This window comes from Molothrus ater, chromosome 7 (genome assembly GCF_012460135.2).
Source record: "Molothrus ater isolate BHLD 08-10-18 breed brown headed cowbird chromosome 7, BPBGC_Mater_1.1, whole genome shotgun sequence".
Classification (NCBI taxonomy): domain Eukaryota; kingdom Metazoa; phylum Chordata; class Aves; order Passeriformes; family Icteridae; genus Molothrus; species Molothrus ater.
Window position 1 is genome coordinate 21,881,200 of NC_050484.2, and position 18,565 is coordinate 21,899,764.

The window sequence follows — 18,565 nt, forward strand, 5'->3', positions numbered from 1 at the left end:
GTTTTATAGCTCATTGATTTCTGCAGGGTCATGAGTGCAGTTGCACCCAATAAAGGACCAGTTGAAGACAGGAGCTCGTGTTCAAAGCAGAGTATAACGACTGTAGAATTCAAGGGGAGGAAAAGTTTTCACAATGGTCATAATTTGAAGGAAGCACTTGGGAGAAACTGCAAGGAGTAATTCAGATCATATCAGATCACATGCTGGGAACAAGGAGGGGGTGCATCCTGCTGGCCAGGCTCAGAGTGGGTAAACTGCTTTTCTGTGCCTCATGGCATGAGTGGAGAGCAACTCATACATGGGAGGGAAAATCATAGGAGAAATCCTGGCGATAGCTGCTATTGTTTTACAGGTTCCCAGTTTGTTCCTAGACTCACACTGCTGAAATTTCTTGGCAGCCTTCCCTGGTGGCTGGTTCTTTGCAGGAGCCGTGCTATCTAGGACAGTGCAATAAATCACTAAGCCATCTTTGCACAGTGGAAGGTAGTCCACAAAGTTTCTGTAAAGAACAGCTGTGCAGAGACCTGTTCATGGGCTGCTGAGCATCAGCAGCGTGGGCTGGAGCAGTCCAAAGCAGCCCCCAGCCAGCTGGCCAGGTCATTGTGCTCACAGAAATACCCAGGGCTGGGGTTCTTCACTACCACCACTTTCTGCACTTCCAAGAACTGACACAGTGGCAGAGAGAAGATCATCCTCCAGGGATTTTTTTCCCACAAAAGGCTATGTAGCTGTTCACTTTAAGAAGCTTTAGGGAGCCTGATAGGATATGGAGAATGCTGAATGTTGAATGTCATGCTGGTTACCAAGCACCCTGAGCAGTTTACCTCTCTCGTTTATAGCATGTGCTTTTACTCTGCACTCAGAAAAATTCTGAAGAAAATGAGAAGTTTTGATTTAGGGACTATAAAGCTTTCTGAATGGAATGACATATTTGGAAAATAAGTGGTACAAATAACGAAGTACCTGCTCCAACTATTATGCACAATTTCTATTGCTTTATTACAGCTTCTAAAATGGTAAATTCGGGTATGCGCTGATTTTCATTGATATTTGTATGTTTTTAGACTATAGAGGGATAGTTCTATTTTATATCAGTGTAGATGCTCACAATTTCAGATAAAAGTAGGAATCACCCACTTCATGGCTTGTGTCCCAGGTTTAGTCCCTTGCAATTATTTGAAGCCACCCAATAACTATTGCATAAACAGCAGGGTGTTGAAACTGGTCACAAAGAGTGCTAGCTATACTGAAAGGTGTATTTCAATGCTCTTTGTGGGGAAAGTACTTTATAAATAGGCTTTGCCTTTGAATAACTGTGACTTTGCAAGTGAACAGTGAATTGAATACTCTTAACAAACAAAGCTCAATTTATTAGGCTTCTAGTATAATCTGAAGAATTTTTAAGACTAATACGGCTACTGCAGAAATGGAGTTAGTTGTCTTTTGACATAGTATGTTTTGAAATTATACTCACACTGTTGAAGTTCTGTTTAGCAGATAAGATGACAAAAGTTCATTTGTCCCCAAATTCCCCTTTCGTATACCGATAACACGTCTCATAATTCTGGGTTCTTGTACAATGACAGAGAGCCTCTTAGCACACGGTGCATAGGTATACCTGTTAGTGTAATAAGTTACATTATATTCTCAAGTCAAAGCAAACTCCTTTTGCATCATTTTTCTCTTCCATGCTCAGGGCACCCTAACAAGTGTCACTGACAAGCAAACAGGAGGACGTGGGAAGGAGCTTGGGAAACCTGTGCCCTGTATGCAGGCCAAGAGAATTGCTGTTTTTAAATTGAATCTGGGATTTTTATTTGGAGGGAAATTGCAAACAGGAACAATTCTACTCTAGAAATGATCAAAATACCTAATTCTGATAAACTTGGCAGATAAACTTGCTTCCGAAACAGTCATTGTTCTTATAGCTGAGATTGCTGTCCACTTGTTTTCCAAGTTTAGTTTCTGAGATCTCTGTGTACTCACCTTTGGGCTGCATAGCAGACTGGGCTTACCACGTGCTGAGAAACTGGCAATGAGAAAAAGAAAATTGAAACTTTCCTGAGGGATGTTTTTATTTTAGTTGAAATTGCTTATATTTACAGAAATGTACAGATTTTTTCGCCAACTTTGCTGAACAGCTTTCTTTAGTCTTCTACTTGTCACATTCCAGAACAGAATAATATTAAATCGGGTGTAATATTTTTGTGTTTTTCAGTTGGGGTTTTGCTGGGTTTTTCTCTATTTTTTTTTTTTCTTTTTCTATACTGTGCTAGCCAGCAAACCTGCCACTGACAAGGCAACTGGTCTATGTACTGAGAGTCCTAGCTTATATCTATAATATAGTGTCTTATAAATACCAGGATTTTAAATGCCTGGAATTCTTTTCTATAAAGAACTTTTTTCTGGCTTATTCTGTGGTGCCACTGAGAATATAGAACGAGATCGTGCTTGAAATTGTTGATGTTTTTTGTCAGTTCCATCTATGTATGAGTTTGCATTCCATAATTATAGTCTATATAAATTGTTTCATTTTGCACAGAGTAAAGGGTACTAGGTGCTAAAATAAAGTGATTTGTGTGTTTGTTATAATAGGATGTTCTTTTCTCAGTTTCCTTACACATGTATAATACTTTTTAGGTATGGGAAAATTGTATCCACGAAGGCTATTTTGGACAAGACTACAAACAAATGCAAAGGTATGTATATTTTCCTTTATACTGTGTTCCCCTGAAAGTCATAACTGATTCTATAAAGTGCATTAATGTTGTATTTTAAGTTCATTTTACCTTTGTTGGTTTGGTTTGGGGGTTTTTTTCCCATTCTTGCTCCTAAATGAGTTTCATTCTTGCTGGTGGTTGGTGTATACAATGCATTTGCCTCCAGTGGAGCTGGCAGACAGCCGGTGTTGGTGGCGCAGCCAAGGCAGAGTGAAGCTGACATGCACAGTGCTGGCTGGCAGCTCGCCTCTATTTTAAAAACAAAAATGGAGTTAAAAGCAGCTTTTCCCCTTTTGCCTGGAGAAACTAGGGAAGCTTGCAGATGACCATTCAACTATACTAAGCATCTTAAAAAATTATACATTGTGGAAATAAGCTCCATTGATTAGTGTAGCTTGAAGCAGCACTTAATTACATGTTCCAGTACTCTAATTGTGTTTTGTTATGTTCTATTGAATGTATTGGGAGCAAAGAGAGGGTTCATTTTCAATGAAGTAATTGCAGCTGGAAAAAAAAATTAGAACTCCTCTAGATAAGCTGAATGTATCAGTTCATGGGTTTTCATCGCTCACTGCAATTGCAGTGATTCAGATCCCAGCATGTTTGTGGTGGGAGAAGGTGTGGTAGCAGACACTGAAATACCAGAATTCAGAGTTTAATTTTTTTACAATTAGGAGATAATTTCTGAGCAAAGTGAAATATTAAGTCAGCTGATTAAGCAGTGTTAATATGCATAATGCCCATAAATGAGCAGAAAGCTGATAGACAGAAGGAGGAGAGTCCATCATTAATTAAGACAAAGCTTTTGTGCAGAACTTGGAACCAGTGCAAGGACATAGCTTCTCAACTCCCCATCTTAAACAAATTGAAGAGGCACTGACAGTTCAGAAACTGAAATTTCTAGAAATTTTTTTCCTAGCTTGTATGCAGATGTCATTGTGACTAGGAAAGAGGAGGTGCCCTTTGCAATTATTTTAATTAGTTAATGCATATGATTGCAGTTAACAGATTTAGTCTGTCCATTTTGTCAGTTCCTGAAGTGTTCAGTAAGCCTTTCAGTGATACAGAAATTCACACATTAATTCTTTAAGAGATTTAAGATTATTTTTTTCAATAGAGAATTTAAATCTCACTGATGAGAAGTGGTAGCTAACAGCCTGTTGTGACAGTACACTGCAAGGTAAGGCTCCAGGGAGGCTCACTGTGTGTTGCTGAAATTGCAGTGGGAACACAAGTAGGCAGAATGTAAATATCTAACTGGAATTTAACCAAAAGATTGACAGTATCTCTGGCTTTTGCCAAAAAATACACTATGGGGTTTAAACTAACTGGAACAGCGAGTAATTGAGTTTCTCTATCATCTGGAAGGTGGCAGAGGCAGCTTTGGTGGCATGCTTGGTGTCAGTATGTAACTTTATCTGTATTACACCCGGCAGTGTGTTGGTGATAACCCAGGCTGCCATGGGTGTGGAGAGCCAGTTTGGGGTATGGGAAGTTAGTCTTGCCTTGGCAGCACAAAACTTGATACGAACTAATTCACTTTGTTTCATGTCAGGATTTAACAATCCACACCACCACGTGTTACACAAAACAATATGCTGCTTTCTTCAGCTTCTTGGCAGCATAAATAAGCTTGCCGTGATGTACAAGGACGCTTGAGTTGTTTTTCCCAAGTTAAGAGCTTTAAAGCTTGTCCTGTTCTAACATTAGACAACCTTTTCTCAGTATAGATATATTGTAAGAGGATTGTAATATATTTTGAAGAAATGTTTCCATTTTCTACTCCTCCAGAGGTTATCTCATTGTTGGTTTTTTTGTTTGCTTTCTTTTACCCCAACTTTAACTCTGGAAAGGGGTTTTATCAATACTTGGGCAGCTCACTGGTGGAAAAGAGGGGGATTGGAAAATGCATAATGAGGTTTGCAATAACATCTAGTGGAAGTAGCTTCCAAACTCTGACTGCCTCGTGGTGAGCCTTGAGCCTCCAATTCCCAGGCTGGATTAAAAATCCCAGCCTGTAAGGCCAGTGTCTGTTAAGGCCAAGGTGTATTGCAATTTGGGCATCCTGGAATTCCTTAGTTACATGTTCTTGTTCAGAATAAGAAAAGAGCTTATTGCAAATATAATTTATTTCAATTTGTTTCAATTGATGTTGAGCTTATTTTAATATTTAAAGATTGCATTGTATGGCATAGAAAATGCTTTCTGGCCAGTTTTTCACATTCTTTCAATAATAGGAAAAAACATTTGGTTTCACTGAAGATGGGTTTTCACCCGCTTTTAAATTTAACTGTCTTTTATGTATACACTATGAGATAAGTATAATTTACCAAAAATTGGGTACATGGGTGTCTTTTAAACTAAATTCCTCTCCTAAAAAATTTGAATAAACAAAAAGTAACTTACAGACTTACTTGTCATTTATTCAAACTGCAATAAGAATTTACTTCAGAAAAATTAATAGATGATGCTTTATTTGGTGATCTCTGAAATAATCTGGTGTTAGAAGTTACGTACCAGATAACAGAAAGCAAAGCACTGCACTGCTTGTTAGCAATTTGGCCAAAATTCTCATAATGAGTGGACATGGAAATGGATTTGTTCCACTAGTTCAAGATTCAAGAACTTTTCTAGGTTTTTCCCTTTTTTTTTTTTTTTGGGGGGGGGGTGGGGTCGATGACACTGCATGAGGACCTGGAGTTCAAATTGTCCCTGTTGAACAACAAGAAAATTGTATTAAAAACCGTGCCAGTAGCACGACTGTTGGCTGCGAAGTGTTTGTTTGTAAGCTGGTTGCTGTCTTGCTAACAAAATGATGTTTTCTCTTTCAGGTTATGGTTTTGTTGACTTTGACAGCCCAGCAGCTGCTCAGAAGGCGGTTTCTGCTTTAAAGGCCAGTGGAGTCCAAGCACAGATGGCAAAGGTGAGTTAGAATAACCAGCTAATTCTTGCAATGGGTTGTGAAGATGAACAAGCTTGTACAGTGGCACAACAAGGGCAGTGTGGAATTTCCAGCTGCAGGGCCCTTTACAGAGAGCACAATCCTCAAGCCATGTAATCATTAAGGTAACAAAATGGAGATTTTTGTCTGCCACATCCCAAATAATCTCAACTAAATAAATAAAGAAGCATGAAATTGTAAAGTCTTCAAACTGATCTCATTGCATTTATCAATTTATTCATAATAGTCTTTTCCATTGGCTTCATCAAACAAAAATTTAGCAATGGTTTGTAAAAACTACAGCAGGCTTAATGAATTGGTTTACGCACAAAGGTATGAAAGGTTTAATAGATTGTCTGTTACTGAGGTTAGAAGTCTTAAGATTTAGGAATTAATTTTTAAGTATATCATGGCAAAATTTAACCTTTCAACTTTTTTTTCAGCCCTTCTGGTATATTATCTGCTAATATAAATAAAATTTGAATCTGAGCATTCATGATAGATACTTTGAAATTCTTAGCCAGCTCTTGGCTGACCTACTTTTGCATCAAGGCAAACCCAGGAATTATTAAAAAATGCAGAATGAAAACTATCTTATTTTTCTCTAATTTTTAATGAACCTTGCCTCTGAACCAGCTTATTAGCCAGATGTGATCTTCAGAGTATCTTCAGTGCTCTTTTATGAAGTTAGGGAGATGATACTTTAGTAATGATACTGTCATTCATTCTTGTTGGGTCAGATGGCCTGGTTCCAAAAGACAGCCATAAACACCTCCACAAATTTGTTAACTAAAAAAAATATTACCAGCATAATCTGTTGATAGAATTCTGGTACCTCTTAAAGCAAATTTGTTTTCAGTTAGAAAATTATATACTAATTTAAAAAACTTAAAATCTAGTAATCTCAGAGGCTTTTTTATTAAAATAGTCTGCTAAAAATCTAGCAAATCTTTTATAGTTATCCACTAGGTACAGATTTTTTTCAGATGAGATATTTTCCACAGCTTCTCAGCTAAAGAGAACAGTTAAGCTAACAACATAAATGTCTTTGGATGGATTCCAGGGCAACAAAATGGAAACCATATGTTTCATACTTAATGCGTGTTTCATTACAGCCATGACACAAACATACATGCTTACTGGAAAACACTTGGGTTTTTTCCTTTTACAAGGTTTTATGTATGCTTAATAAAGGCCATTTATTAAATCTTTAGGTTTTAGGTGATCACTTTAAAATATACCCCAGATCTTTCAGAGTTCTGTCTGCCATCCTATGAATATGATATCTAGGTGGGAGGGCCAAAGAGAGATTTTGAAGTAATGTAAATTCATTTTCTTAATTAACTTTGATGTCTGATTTAATTGTTTTCTTGAGTAGATGGAGAAGCTCTAATAATTAACTAGTAACCCAATGAATAGTTTCTTAATCTCTTTTACAGCATATATTTCTGACCTGTTTCCTCTGACAGTTGCAAGACCGGTAATATTTCTTTTTGTTAGCATTAATGAAATAATGTGCATCAAAATATCCCAAAGGTTTGGGTATTTTTCTGACCCTGTGTCAAGCTTGATGACCTGTGGGAAACCTGCAACTATGAGGTTTGCATTCCAGTGAAACTTCTTCTGCTTCTTAATACAGAGAGAATGTTTGAATTAAAAAGACCACCCCCAAAACCAGTCCAATGAACAGTACCACAACGAACAGCCACTAGTGACTATGAGTTTGAGTGCTTTGATTTTTGTCCGTTTTGAGCCATTCGATTTTTTTTTTTCCCCTGGGCAATGCTGCTCTCCTTTTGTCTGAAAAATCCTATCTCCACTTAGATGCTCCAGTCTGGGAATGGCCAGTCACAGTTGCTTTGGCAAGATTAGCAAATCACACCCTTCACATGCATGATGCTCTGAAAGTTTGTGTTTGTGTGTTTAGTATTTTATCCTTTTGCACGTGACCCACCTGTGCCATGGGTGGTGGTCCCGCAGTGACACTGCTTCAGGCTTAAGCCTGAGTGTCACAGAGAATTATTTGAGGCGTTTCCTGCCTGTCTGGGCAATCGATTTCCTTACTGACCACCGCAGCTGCTGCAGTTTCAAAGAGGAAATCCATGCCTGTTGGGGTGATTTATTCATGGGAAGGTGTTGTAATTACTTGGTGCCCAGGGTGTGAGGAGCAGCACAGCTCCTCAGTGCTCTCACCCTCCCCCCAGACGTGGTTCCTGACCCACAGCAGCTGAACAGGGAGGAAAATGTTCTTGCTGGAGCTATGTTCTGACTCTGGCTGCCATAAAGTCCTTTTTGCAGTGTCCTGCTGTAGCTCTAGGTCAGTGAGATAAATACTACACACGTCAGCAAGTTCATCTGCACATACTGCTTTAGTGGAAGTGGTTCTGATTTTTACATATTAAAATTTTTGCTGTTTTGTAGAGGCAACTTCAAATTTAAGTTAAATTATTTTAAAAATATTAAATTATTATCATTATCATTATTATCCTATCCATGGGGTAAAATCATGCTGTATTTGGCAGTCTGCTTCCCAGTTGATCTGAGTTGAAAAAAATCCCACTTGCTATATTTTGCTACTGCTGAGCCACAATAATGGAACCCTGTGTCATTTCATTGCTCATGAAATACTATGTCTTCAGCTGTTCTGCTTTTTCTGAGATCTAAATTGGGAATCCTTGGCTAAGACAAAGCAGCCTGGGAAGAGTTTTCCTTTCTGCTGGTTACCAGTGTCTTCTGCTGAAACAAATGCTTCCCATATTTCCTTTTGGCCAGAAAATGTGGCTAAGACCTCGCATAAGATGATAATTGCCTAGCCAGGGGATGGGAGTAGTTTTTGGATGGAAATTAAAAATGGATTTAACAAGTTCTTGCCCCTCTCCTCTCTTCCACTTGAGTATTGCTAGTGGTAAGTCCATCTTTTTCAGGATATGTAAGTGGCTGTGGAAGGGGATCAGATGATGTGAGCTCTACTGTAGCCAGCTTGTTTCGGGATCCACCAGTACAAAGCAGCAGATTAGCTCTTATTCAACAGATCAAATACATGTCTTGCAAGACTAGTGTTATTTCTAAACTAGTTAGTAACTGTCCAATTTTTATTCTAATTCCTTTTAATTGATCAAAATTTCTTTTCTTAGCTTCTATGTTCTTGCTCCCAGAGGAGTGATTATAAACCAAGAATTTTAAGTTCAAAAGCTGTGACTTTGTAGAGCCAAGCAGTCTTAGGTAAGATTAGTAGTAGTATTGAAAGCTCTGACAATTTTGTTTGTTAGAAAAGTTGTGGTTGCTGTCAGAGTGGTTCTTCTGAGAACCCTCTTCTCTTCCCTGCACCCACAAGTAAAAGTGAGATAGCTCTAGGTTTCTAATTATTCAGAGTGGGCAGAAAGGGACTTTGTTTATAGGAAAATAGATGCACACAGAAAATCAACTATATATTGGCATTTTGAATGGAGATTTAACATATTAAGACTGTTTAAGGATGTTTTAGAAATGGTGAGGTATAAATGCTATGGAGATATCAGACACCTAAATTCTCATAGGCTTTTAACTTTGAGGTTAACGTAAAGCATCCAAGTCACTGCTCAGACCAAGTTCTGTCTCATCAAATGGTGTTAACTGAATTCAACCGTAGCTACTAAAGCAACTGTTTCAAATGGAAAGTTGATTAATTCTTACTTTCTGGATGTAAACTAATGTATAAACAAAAAAGGTAAAAAAGAGCTACTAAGAACGGTTAATAAAACCCACAGTTCTTCTCATCTTTCTGTCTAGCAAACTTAAGACAGGAAGAGAGTCATTGAGTTTGCAGCCCAGATAAAGTCAGCAAGAGAATATCTAAATTATACTGACAGCAATGTAGAGCTGCACAAGCCAGCTAGAACAGCAGTGTGGCTCTGGCAGCTCAGACTTCACTGAGTGTTAACTCCTTCCTGGCCTGGCAGAGGCATTTGTACAACCAGATTGTCCATCTCCTGGTAGGTTGACAGATTTCTGAGATAATAGTGAAAGGCTTATATCTACATAAGGAATGACCACTTTTTGCAAAGAGCTTGCAATGTACTTTAGGCATCACAAGTATTAATGGACATTCTCACAGTAGAACTTCAACCATGTGTTTAAAATCAGTGTAGTCTTTAAAATTGTTTAGGCCATCCAAGTCCAACACAGTTGTGATGGACTCAATGACCCTGATTCCCTACATTTTGTTTTTGAAGACCTTGTCTTCTCCTGTCTCTTCAATTCTCTCTCTCCTCGTGAGATTTGTAGTTCTATATGTACACCTTCACTATAAGATAGTCAAGATAATTTATGACTTAAACGGTTGATATTCATTATTTTCCAGTTTTTGTTTTCCTGGTTTTTTTCCCTATGGAAGGATAAAGTTACCTTTAGAAAACATATACAACTTACAATAGAAGCCATGAAACTAGTCCACAGACATGGAAGATTTCTGTGGTCAGTGAGACTTGTTAATTTGAGCCAAGGAATGCTGTTCTATGTACTAATGTGCATTTTTGTGGGAAGACTCACTGTTTATCCATTCAGAAGATTTCCCCAGAGTTGCACATTTTTAGGACTTAGGACTTCAGATTCATAATGTTACAATTTCCTCCTCCTTAAAGTCTTCGCTTCCGCTGACACAATGAAGTGTGGTCCTGATTATTGGTATTAGCTCTCACATTAATTTATCACTAAATACTTTCAAATATTTTAAGCTTGTGCAAAAAATTAGGACCATTTAAAAAATTGTTTCTTATTTGAATTGTGTCAGAACAACAATGTGCTGACAATGTAAAGGATGTTCTCCCATCAGGTACTGACTTCCACCGTTCTTAAGACACATTTTGTGTTTTCTGGAGTGGTCTACAGGCCCTCAAAGCATCAGATCAAATTCTGAAACTTGTTATGTGGGGGTGGGTTTTAGCTTATGATGAATATGAGCCCATTGTCTGAGTTCATGTTGATCCTGTGGAGTACAGAGATGACCTGAATTTGCAATCTTAATATTTTTCACTCAAAGGTACTAAGGCAGAATTGTGATGTACACTCCATGTGCAGGTAGCTTTATCTTTCTTTCCTAAGCTCTCATACTTTAAACTTACTCTAGGTGACTTTTTTCCCCAAGTGTATTTGGAAAAGATGAATTGTCACATCATATAAAGTGTGAACTTTGGGAGGGAAAAGCTGCTTAGCTGCTTGTCCTCATCTCTGTAAGAGAAATCAAGGCTTTTCCACAGCTTATAAGCAAAATGTATTGAAGACAGCTCTTCCTTCATGTTGCTGATGAAGAGCATGGTTTTAAATGAGCAAAAATGAGAAACAGCTAACTTTTTTGAGGTTCAGTAATGTATTGCTTATAGTACTTGTCTTCACTGTGACAACCTTCTGGAGAAATAAATCAGTTTTCATTCCTATAGAGCAAAGTAAGAAAAATAGTTTAGGTTACCATGGTAGCTAGAGCACTTAATCTAACTGGAGAAGGTAGGTATGTTGCAATTTTTTTATTCTGCATCTGGGCTTCTGAATGCCAAAGAACAGATGACAGGCAAACTGGAGCTAATTCAAGCAGATTTCTACAGCAGTTTTTAGCAACTGTCTTGAAAAGTTTTCTTTTTATCTGGTTTGTACTACTTCTTGTAGATAATAGTATTAAATCTTACTGTAACAGATTTTAAATAAATATAATAAATTTTTCTCCTTATAATTGTAAAAATTCTTAGAAGTCATTATAAAATAAATTGAATGTAAGCCAAATTTTGCTTACCTGGGAGCCACATGACTATCACTTCAGGACTTGCAAGTGCTCTAAATAAACAGTTAACAAACACTTGCCTTGAGTAAAAAGCTTCAGCCCACAAAAGTCTTATCTCAGTTGCTAAGTTATGCTGTGGCTTGTTCTGACAAGGGTCTGGTGCCTTCTTTTGAGCTGTGGTGGGCTCATTCAGGGCTCCCAAGGGGCACCTTCATGCCCTTCTAGCAAAGGGAAAGCAAAATCACTGAGAAATAAAAAAGAATGTATTCATGAAGTGATAGATTGATCACAAAGCTTATTGCAGTTAAATTCTTCTTAATACAGATGTGCCTGTAAAAATAAATTTGAATGTTTAGTGTGTCAATCATATGCAATTCTGGAGAACAAGTGAAAATTATGGTAGTGATTTTTCCCTGAATTGTGTTGTTAACAGTCTGTGGTTAGACAGCATTAAAACTGTGGCTAAAACAGACATATTTCAGTGAGACACTGGCCAATTGTAAATTTTGAAGTAGTATCTATATGAAGGCAGACAAGCATTTAATCCCTTCCCTATCAGGCAGAGGATCTTCCTTGCTGTGAGCAGTGCCTAGTCACATGTTTCTGAATGGCTGTCTGTTCACTCTGACCTTACACACAGCAACACAAAACAGATGTCCTTGCCTTTTGCCAAGTTTCTTGCTTGCAATTTAGGAACAATTCCACACGCACAGGGAGGTTTTTGTTAATTTCTTTCAGATGATGTAGAGCACTTCACATTATGTAGGAATCCTGATCAGAAATAAATATTAACAGTTGATCATTCCTGTCATTTTTGTAAGAAATGCTGTATCTTATGATCTTTGGGAGCTCTTTGGGAAAAAGCAGCATATTACTCTGCAAGAGCTCTTCTCTCCATCTTTATATTGTTACATTCTGGTAGAGAAGTTCAGGAGACATAGCTGAAGGTGTTTGGAGAGAAAAGATTGATAGAAACTTGCATTGCTGAAAACAAGACTTGCTAGTTTTCTCAGTAGTATGGAAACTTACAGTAGCCCAGAAATTCCCTGATGTTGCCCATAATCTGAAAATGCTGAGCGATTCCAGCATCTTTCAGGATCTGCTGAAGGTTCTGTTAACTAAGGAAAACCCTGCATGAAATATGAAGACACTCAAATTAAGCAGTTTTCCTAAATTGTATAGAATTCTAAAAAATATTATATTCAGTAGATTATATGTTAATGGAGGCTTGCTGCCCAAAATTAGGGAACTTCCCACTGACTTTAGTAAATCTTTTAGATTATTTCCATACAATAATGCAAATAATTTCAAGATATTTAAGGTATATAAGGAAAAGTGGCTTATAAAATCATGGATTTTAAACAGAGGAACACCTACCTTTAAATCCTAAGAATTATTACAGCGTATAGGCAAGGTCTGAGCTGAGTTATGTTGGAAGGTATTTTTGCTGGTTTCACTTTTTTTTTTTCTTAATTCCAGAAGAGGAATTAAAAACTCATGTGTCAAAGGAATTATTTTTCTCTTCTGAGACTGAATAGTAATAGCACTGTGAATTAAGCAATGGTGAGACAGGTTTTGGTAAGGGAAAAATTCACAGAACTTCAAGTATTAAACTCCTGCTTGCCAGAGAGAGAGAAAGGGATGACTTAAATAGTTTGTCTTTCTCCTAACTTCCTGAGTTTTAACTGTTAACCTGTAACCATTTTCCATGACAAAAAAATGTATAAAGGCAAACATCTGTTTGTGCAGTGCCTTCTGTGTAAGATAGCACAGACATGGAAGGAGAATCCTAGTTGTGGCTGCTATTGGGAAGTCAGCTAGGAAACCCAAGGGGAAGGAGCTAACTTGCTGCTTACAGTCTCCCAAAATGTGCCCAGCTATCTGTTTCAAGGTTTAATAGCCTTCTGGACATGACAGGAGCTGCATGGTGAAGCAAGTTATTCAAAGGAAGAGAGAAGGTGTTTTGCACAATAATTGGTATAAATGTTCCAGTATCAAACTATACAAAATTCCAAATACACTCTTTAAAAAGTTCAGTCTTGCTTTGCATCTATGCCAACAGTAGTAAGGGTTGCAAATGAGTGTTGTAAATGAGCCCTTTTGTGAATCAGTGGCTGTCTCTTTCTTTTCTTGAAAAGTGAAGAAGTGGATTAAATTAATCTGTCCTGACCTAGTTGGACTTGGTGATCTTTATGGGTCCCTTCCAACTTGAGCTATTCTGTGGCTCTGTGATTTATCCTTATAGCTGAACTGCAGGGTGGTCATGGGTTTGCACCTGCAGTGCAGATACCACCTCAATGCACTGTGGAATGTGTTGTTGGCATTTCAACTATTTTGCTGGAAGAATTACAGATGGAAGAAATTTCAGGTTTTATTCCAGGATTTCAGTGAGACATCCTCATCTGTTGGCAGCTTCTTTGCTTTTTGTTTCCCTCCTTTGCCTTCCATCTTTATCAGTCCTAGCTATGGACATGTGTAGAAGTATCTTCAAACTCCCCTTCGTCTGCTGTGGTCTGGGTGTTCCATCAAAGAATCAAACCAGAAGTAACTGAAACCCTGGGAGTATTCAGGCTGGACTAGATTGATGTGGAGATAGGGTCAGGAAAACAGAAGTCATTTCCAGTCAGCCATTCAGCATGTACCTGACCAAACCCCAATAATTAATAATGCAAAATACAGATTGTTTCATGGGCCACAAGTAAAATTTTTCCATCACAAAATGCTTTCTGTTCAGAGAAAACAATTTCCTTAGAACAATTTCCTCAGATGCACTTCTTTTTTCTCTTTTTTCCCCAAGAGCTTTGTAATGTGGGTTAGTGGTGAAGTTGCTCATATTCTTCCAAAGTGCAGCATTGCCTTCCCTAGCAGTAGTGTTACATGATTTTGTGGCAGGAAGTTTTCTCTGGTAGTTGGGTAAGTACAAGCATCTAATGCCCAGCGTGTGCAGTGAATGGCAGCAGGTCCTTGTGCCCCTTTTGGCAGGAAAAGTTCATGGTCTCATGCCAGGATATAGTGCCAGGATAATGTGGGAGTCTGGTAAGCCCTGGGCTGCCACAGGAGCCTGAGAGAAGGGGAGTGTGCTCTACTTACTTACCTGAACAGATTCTCTGAGTTTCTGCCTTGACTGAATTTATTTCTCTGCTGGGTTATTCTGAACGTAATCTTTTGCTTGCTTGGTTGGTTGGTTGGTTTTTGTTCTTTTGTTTTTTGCATGTAAATTACACTGTTACCTACTGTGAACAAAATGGGGCCTTTTTTATCTTTAAAATGTTAGAATTTTTTATGAGAATACTTTTATACTTTCTGTTATTCTAGAATAAAAACATTAGGAAATTAAATAAAAATATGCAAAGAGTCTGACTTTCCTGCTGATATACTGTTATAGATTATTTAGGGAAGTTTTTAGGATATTTGCCTACAATATATTTTGCAGTCTGTAATAAAAAGTAAAACATTCAAAACTTTTCCTTTCAAATACTATTTGTAATTTCAGAAAATCTTGCTATGGCTACAAGTGCAATTTTGTAATGCCAATGCTTGAAACCTCCTTTAAAGCTTTTGCTGATATAACTGATTAAAGAAGGAAGTTAAGCCCACACATCTCAAGGTGCAAAACAAAATTGCCTAATACTATCTAAGTAACAAACCAGTTCTAACACTGTGAAAGCTGTTCTTCATCTCACATTCCTGCCTGAGGAAATTTGAGCTGAATGTCAAGATGTAACTACTGTAATTATGCCCAGCAATTAATATTAATGTCAGCTGTGGCCTCACAGTGAATCCATTTTCTTGTCTTCTCCTTCTGTTAATTTTTCTAATATGAAAAAGGATTCAGATACCCTATGATAAGATAATTTGAACCCTAAACTTGTCTGTGTACTGTATAGATTCGGTTTTATTTTGGAAGGGGAATGTCTCTACTAGGTAACAAAAGAAAAATCATACAGGGTAATCAAATGCCATTTATAATGGACTATAAAGGGGCCAATGAGGGCAACACTTGGGAGCTGGAAAAGGTTTTGTAAGGTATGTGGGATTTTGGTGTGGCTAGGAATTACATTCATACCAGTGGCAGAGGCATGCACATCAGGAGGATGAAATGGAAGAACATTTCCCTCCTATAGGTCTTCTATTCCAATTTCTTTAAAAACATTTTTGGAAAACTTCAAAATATTAACTCTTTTGAACTGAATGTGAGGCTTGGGGTAAAAATGCAAATAAGTAAAGGTTTTTCAGCCTAGAATTTGCTTTCCCATTTTTAATTTTCACTGTTTTTGGAACAGGATAATTCCTTTCTGTGCCTAAAAGGAGTGACCTCCCCGCAAGCCCAAACACTTCTTTTTCTTTTTTTTCTTTTTTTCTTTTTTTTCTCTTTTTTTCCCCTCCTAGGAAAAACTAACTGAAACTGAGAGGTGATATCTAAGATGGCAAGTTATAAAATTATGCACTATGCTACTAAAAGTACTGAGATACTATTTATATAAGGGGGTCTTAATGACAAATTGATCCTGTTCTGCATGAGAGGATATCACCATCCATCCAGTATAATCACTTTAAGAATGCTTTAATGGCAGGAGGCAAGTGTTGTGTTTTTGTATGGTTTTGTTTTTGTTGTCCAGTTTGATTCAAACTTCCCTGCAAGCCAGTCAGCCCTCTTGTACAGAGGGAAAATACATTGTGGCCTGTGCCATCAAATATGTTGGGACCAATAAATATTTTAGGACAATGGACAGAAACTGATGCACAGAGAGTTCCACCTGCAAATGGGGATGACCTTCTTTACTGTGCAGTGCTTGTGCAATGTGATCCAGGATGACCAGACATGGTCCTCTCCAACCTTACCCATTCCGTGATTCTATGAAAATTGTATCTATATATCAATAAAATTGATTTCAGATCATATCACTGCTGATGCCAGAAAAGTGCTACTGAATGTGGGCATCCTGCAGAGACTTACATTCATACCAGGGTGACAGTGATGACATTGAAGTTCTGCACAACTTTAAGGACTGTGTCACATCAATCTGGTAGATCAAGAATGTGCTTCAGTACAGAGCATGGGCAGTGATCACCAGCATGAAAGAGATGCTCCCTTGCCACAGCTGGGAAATATGTAGACAAACACTGGAAATCATCAATTTCACCAAAAAGGTTTCTTAGAGGTGTCATTTCATGGCACATACATAGATAACACAAAGTAGTGAGTAGCCTAAGATCAGGGGAATGGCAAAGATGTGGCTACATTTGTCACCTCCCTAATTGCTCATCTCCTGGATGCCCTCCTCTCTCATTTTGTCTGTTTCTAGAGAAAGTTTTTGCAGGACTTTTTTATTGTCTGAATGTATAACATAAAAGTTTGGTGAAAAGTCAAAAATGCTCACGTATGGAAGGCGATGACAGTGTCCCACTTGCTTCTGTATCACTGTTCTTTTGGTATTATGATGGCAATGTGCATACTCTTAAATCCATTTTCTCATTTTTTCCTTATATTATTTTCTGATTGTCATCCCAATCTTTCCTCTTCTTAATTTACATCTGGCTTTCTTAGTGCTTTCCACCACTCTTGCATTTCTTCTCCTAATTTCTTTCCTTTATCTCATATTTACTTTTTTTTTCCTTTCAGAAAAATTTGAAACATGGAGTTTTAACATGAACTATAAACTGGTCAATTATTCACCTTTATCTCTACTTTAAAATGTCAGTGTCAGCAGTAATAGGAGAAAGGAAACTTTCTCTGGAATGCTGCAGGCACTGGCAGAAGATGGAGGTCACTAATACTAGGAAAGAGTAGACTTAACAAAGGGCCTGAGAAGTAAAAATCTGCGCCGGAATTCATATGAACTTGTTTGTTTTAAATTCAAAATGTCAGTGGAAACAACAATAACAATTGGTTTTGCTTCTCTTTCAGCAACAAGAACAAGACCCGACTAACCTATACATTTCCAACCTGCCTCTGTCAATGGATGAGCAGGAGCTTGAGAACATGCTGAAGCCCTTTGGGCAGGTGATCTCCACCAGGATACTGCGGGACTCGAGTGGGACGAGCCGTGGCGTTGGCTTTGCAAGGTACCTCGGGGCTGTGAGCCATGCTGGCAGCCTTCTTCCTTTGTTTGATTAAAAATGCAAGAATAGGTGGAAAAGGCAGAAATTACTGAAAATGATAAAGTTTGTAAAGAGAAGGAAGATTGAAATGGAGTTATCCAGCAGGGTTTTGTTGATTCTTCCTTTGGTAGAGCTGTGCCTCATCTTGCTTAGATGGCTAAATCTAAATTTATTGCTCTTACTGGACAATTATCTAGAGTAAGAATTCACTCTAAACCACTTCCTTCCCTTTTCTGTACTTCTCCTTTCTCCTCTATCCCTGAGTCAGTAAGCAAGGGTTGCGTGATGCTTTACAGAGACTTCTGTGACTGCTGGATTGTGAAGTTTGAATCCCAGGCAGCAGACCAGAAGGAGTATCCTTCTTCCCCACCCCCACGCCTTTTTTTTTTTATTTTTCTTCATTAGTTCCTTGGAGAAAATGAACTCATCAGTGCTCTTTGAACATCAGCCCTTTGAATTTTCAGGCTCATTAACATGATGTCAGCTGGGAAAGAAAATATTTTTTATTCACTTACAGTAAATCTCATCTTAAAATATTTGTGTGCTAAGTGAAATATCTCACCCAAATCAACAAGAACAAATATTTTCCATAAATTAGGAAATATTTCCTAAATATTCTGTCCATATGAATCTACTTTTTCTCTAGTTAATGTAGTTATTTTTTCTGGGATCTCTTCATCAAAGTCTTTTCTGTGCTGTTTTTATTTATGTAAGTCCTGCTTTAAACCTACTATAACAATCAAAATTTAGAGGCTTTAAATTGAAGGTTTCTATTATCGAAAATAAAAGCATGCTTCAAGCAAAGAATTGGCATTCTTAAAGTACTGAAATCAAATTTCAGTAATTCAGATGTTCAGCCAATATTACAATAGCTTTGTATTTGAACAAATATCAGAATCTAAAATTAGTGCACAGAAAAGAACTGAACAAATTTATCTCCTGATGTGGCCAAAATTTTTAGGAATTGGTTTTCCTGTGAGTTGGCTGGGGGATATTTCACGGCACTGTGATTTTTAGTTTGTTTTTTTTCAAATGTCTTCCCCCACCAGCCTC

The 18,565-nt window shown here is 37.8% G+C and overlaps 1 protein-coding gene across 1 annotated transcript in view; it reads left to right on the top strand.

Moving 5' to 3' along the window:
- The window catches only part of RBMS1 (RNA binding motif single stranded interacting protein 1), a 143,246-nt gene that overhangs the window by 100,080 nt on the left and 24,601 nt on the right, over nt 1-18,565 (top strand). The window contains exons 3-5 of the mRNA XM_036386717.2: nt 2,641-2,699; nt 5,552-5,643; nt 17,319-17,476. Coding sequence (XP_036242610.1) covers nt 2,641-2,699; nt 5,552-5,643; nt 17,319-17,476 — 309 coding nt within the window. The remainder of the gene's footprint in view (nt 1-2,640; nt 2,700-5,551; nt 5,644-17,318; nt 17,477-18,565) is intronic.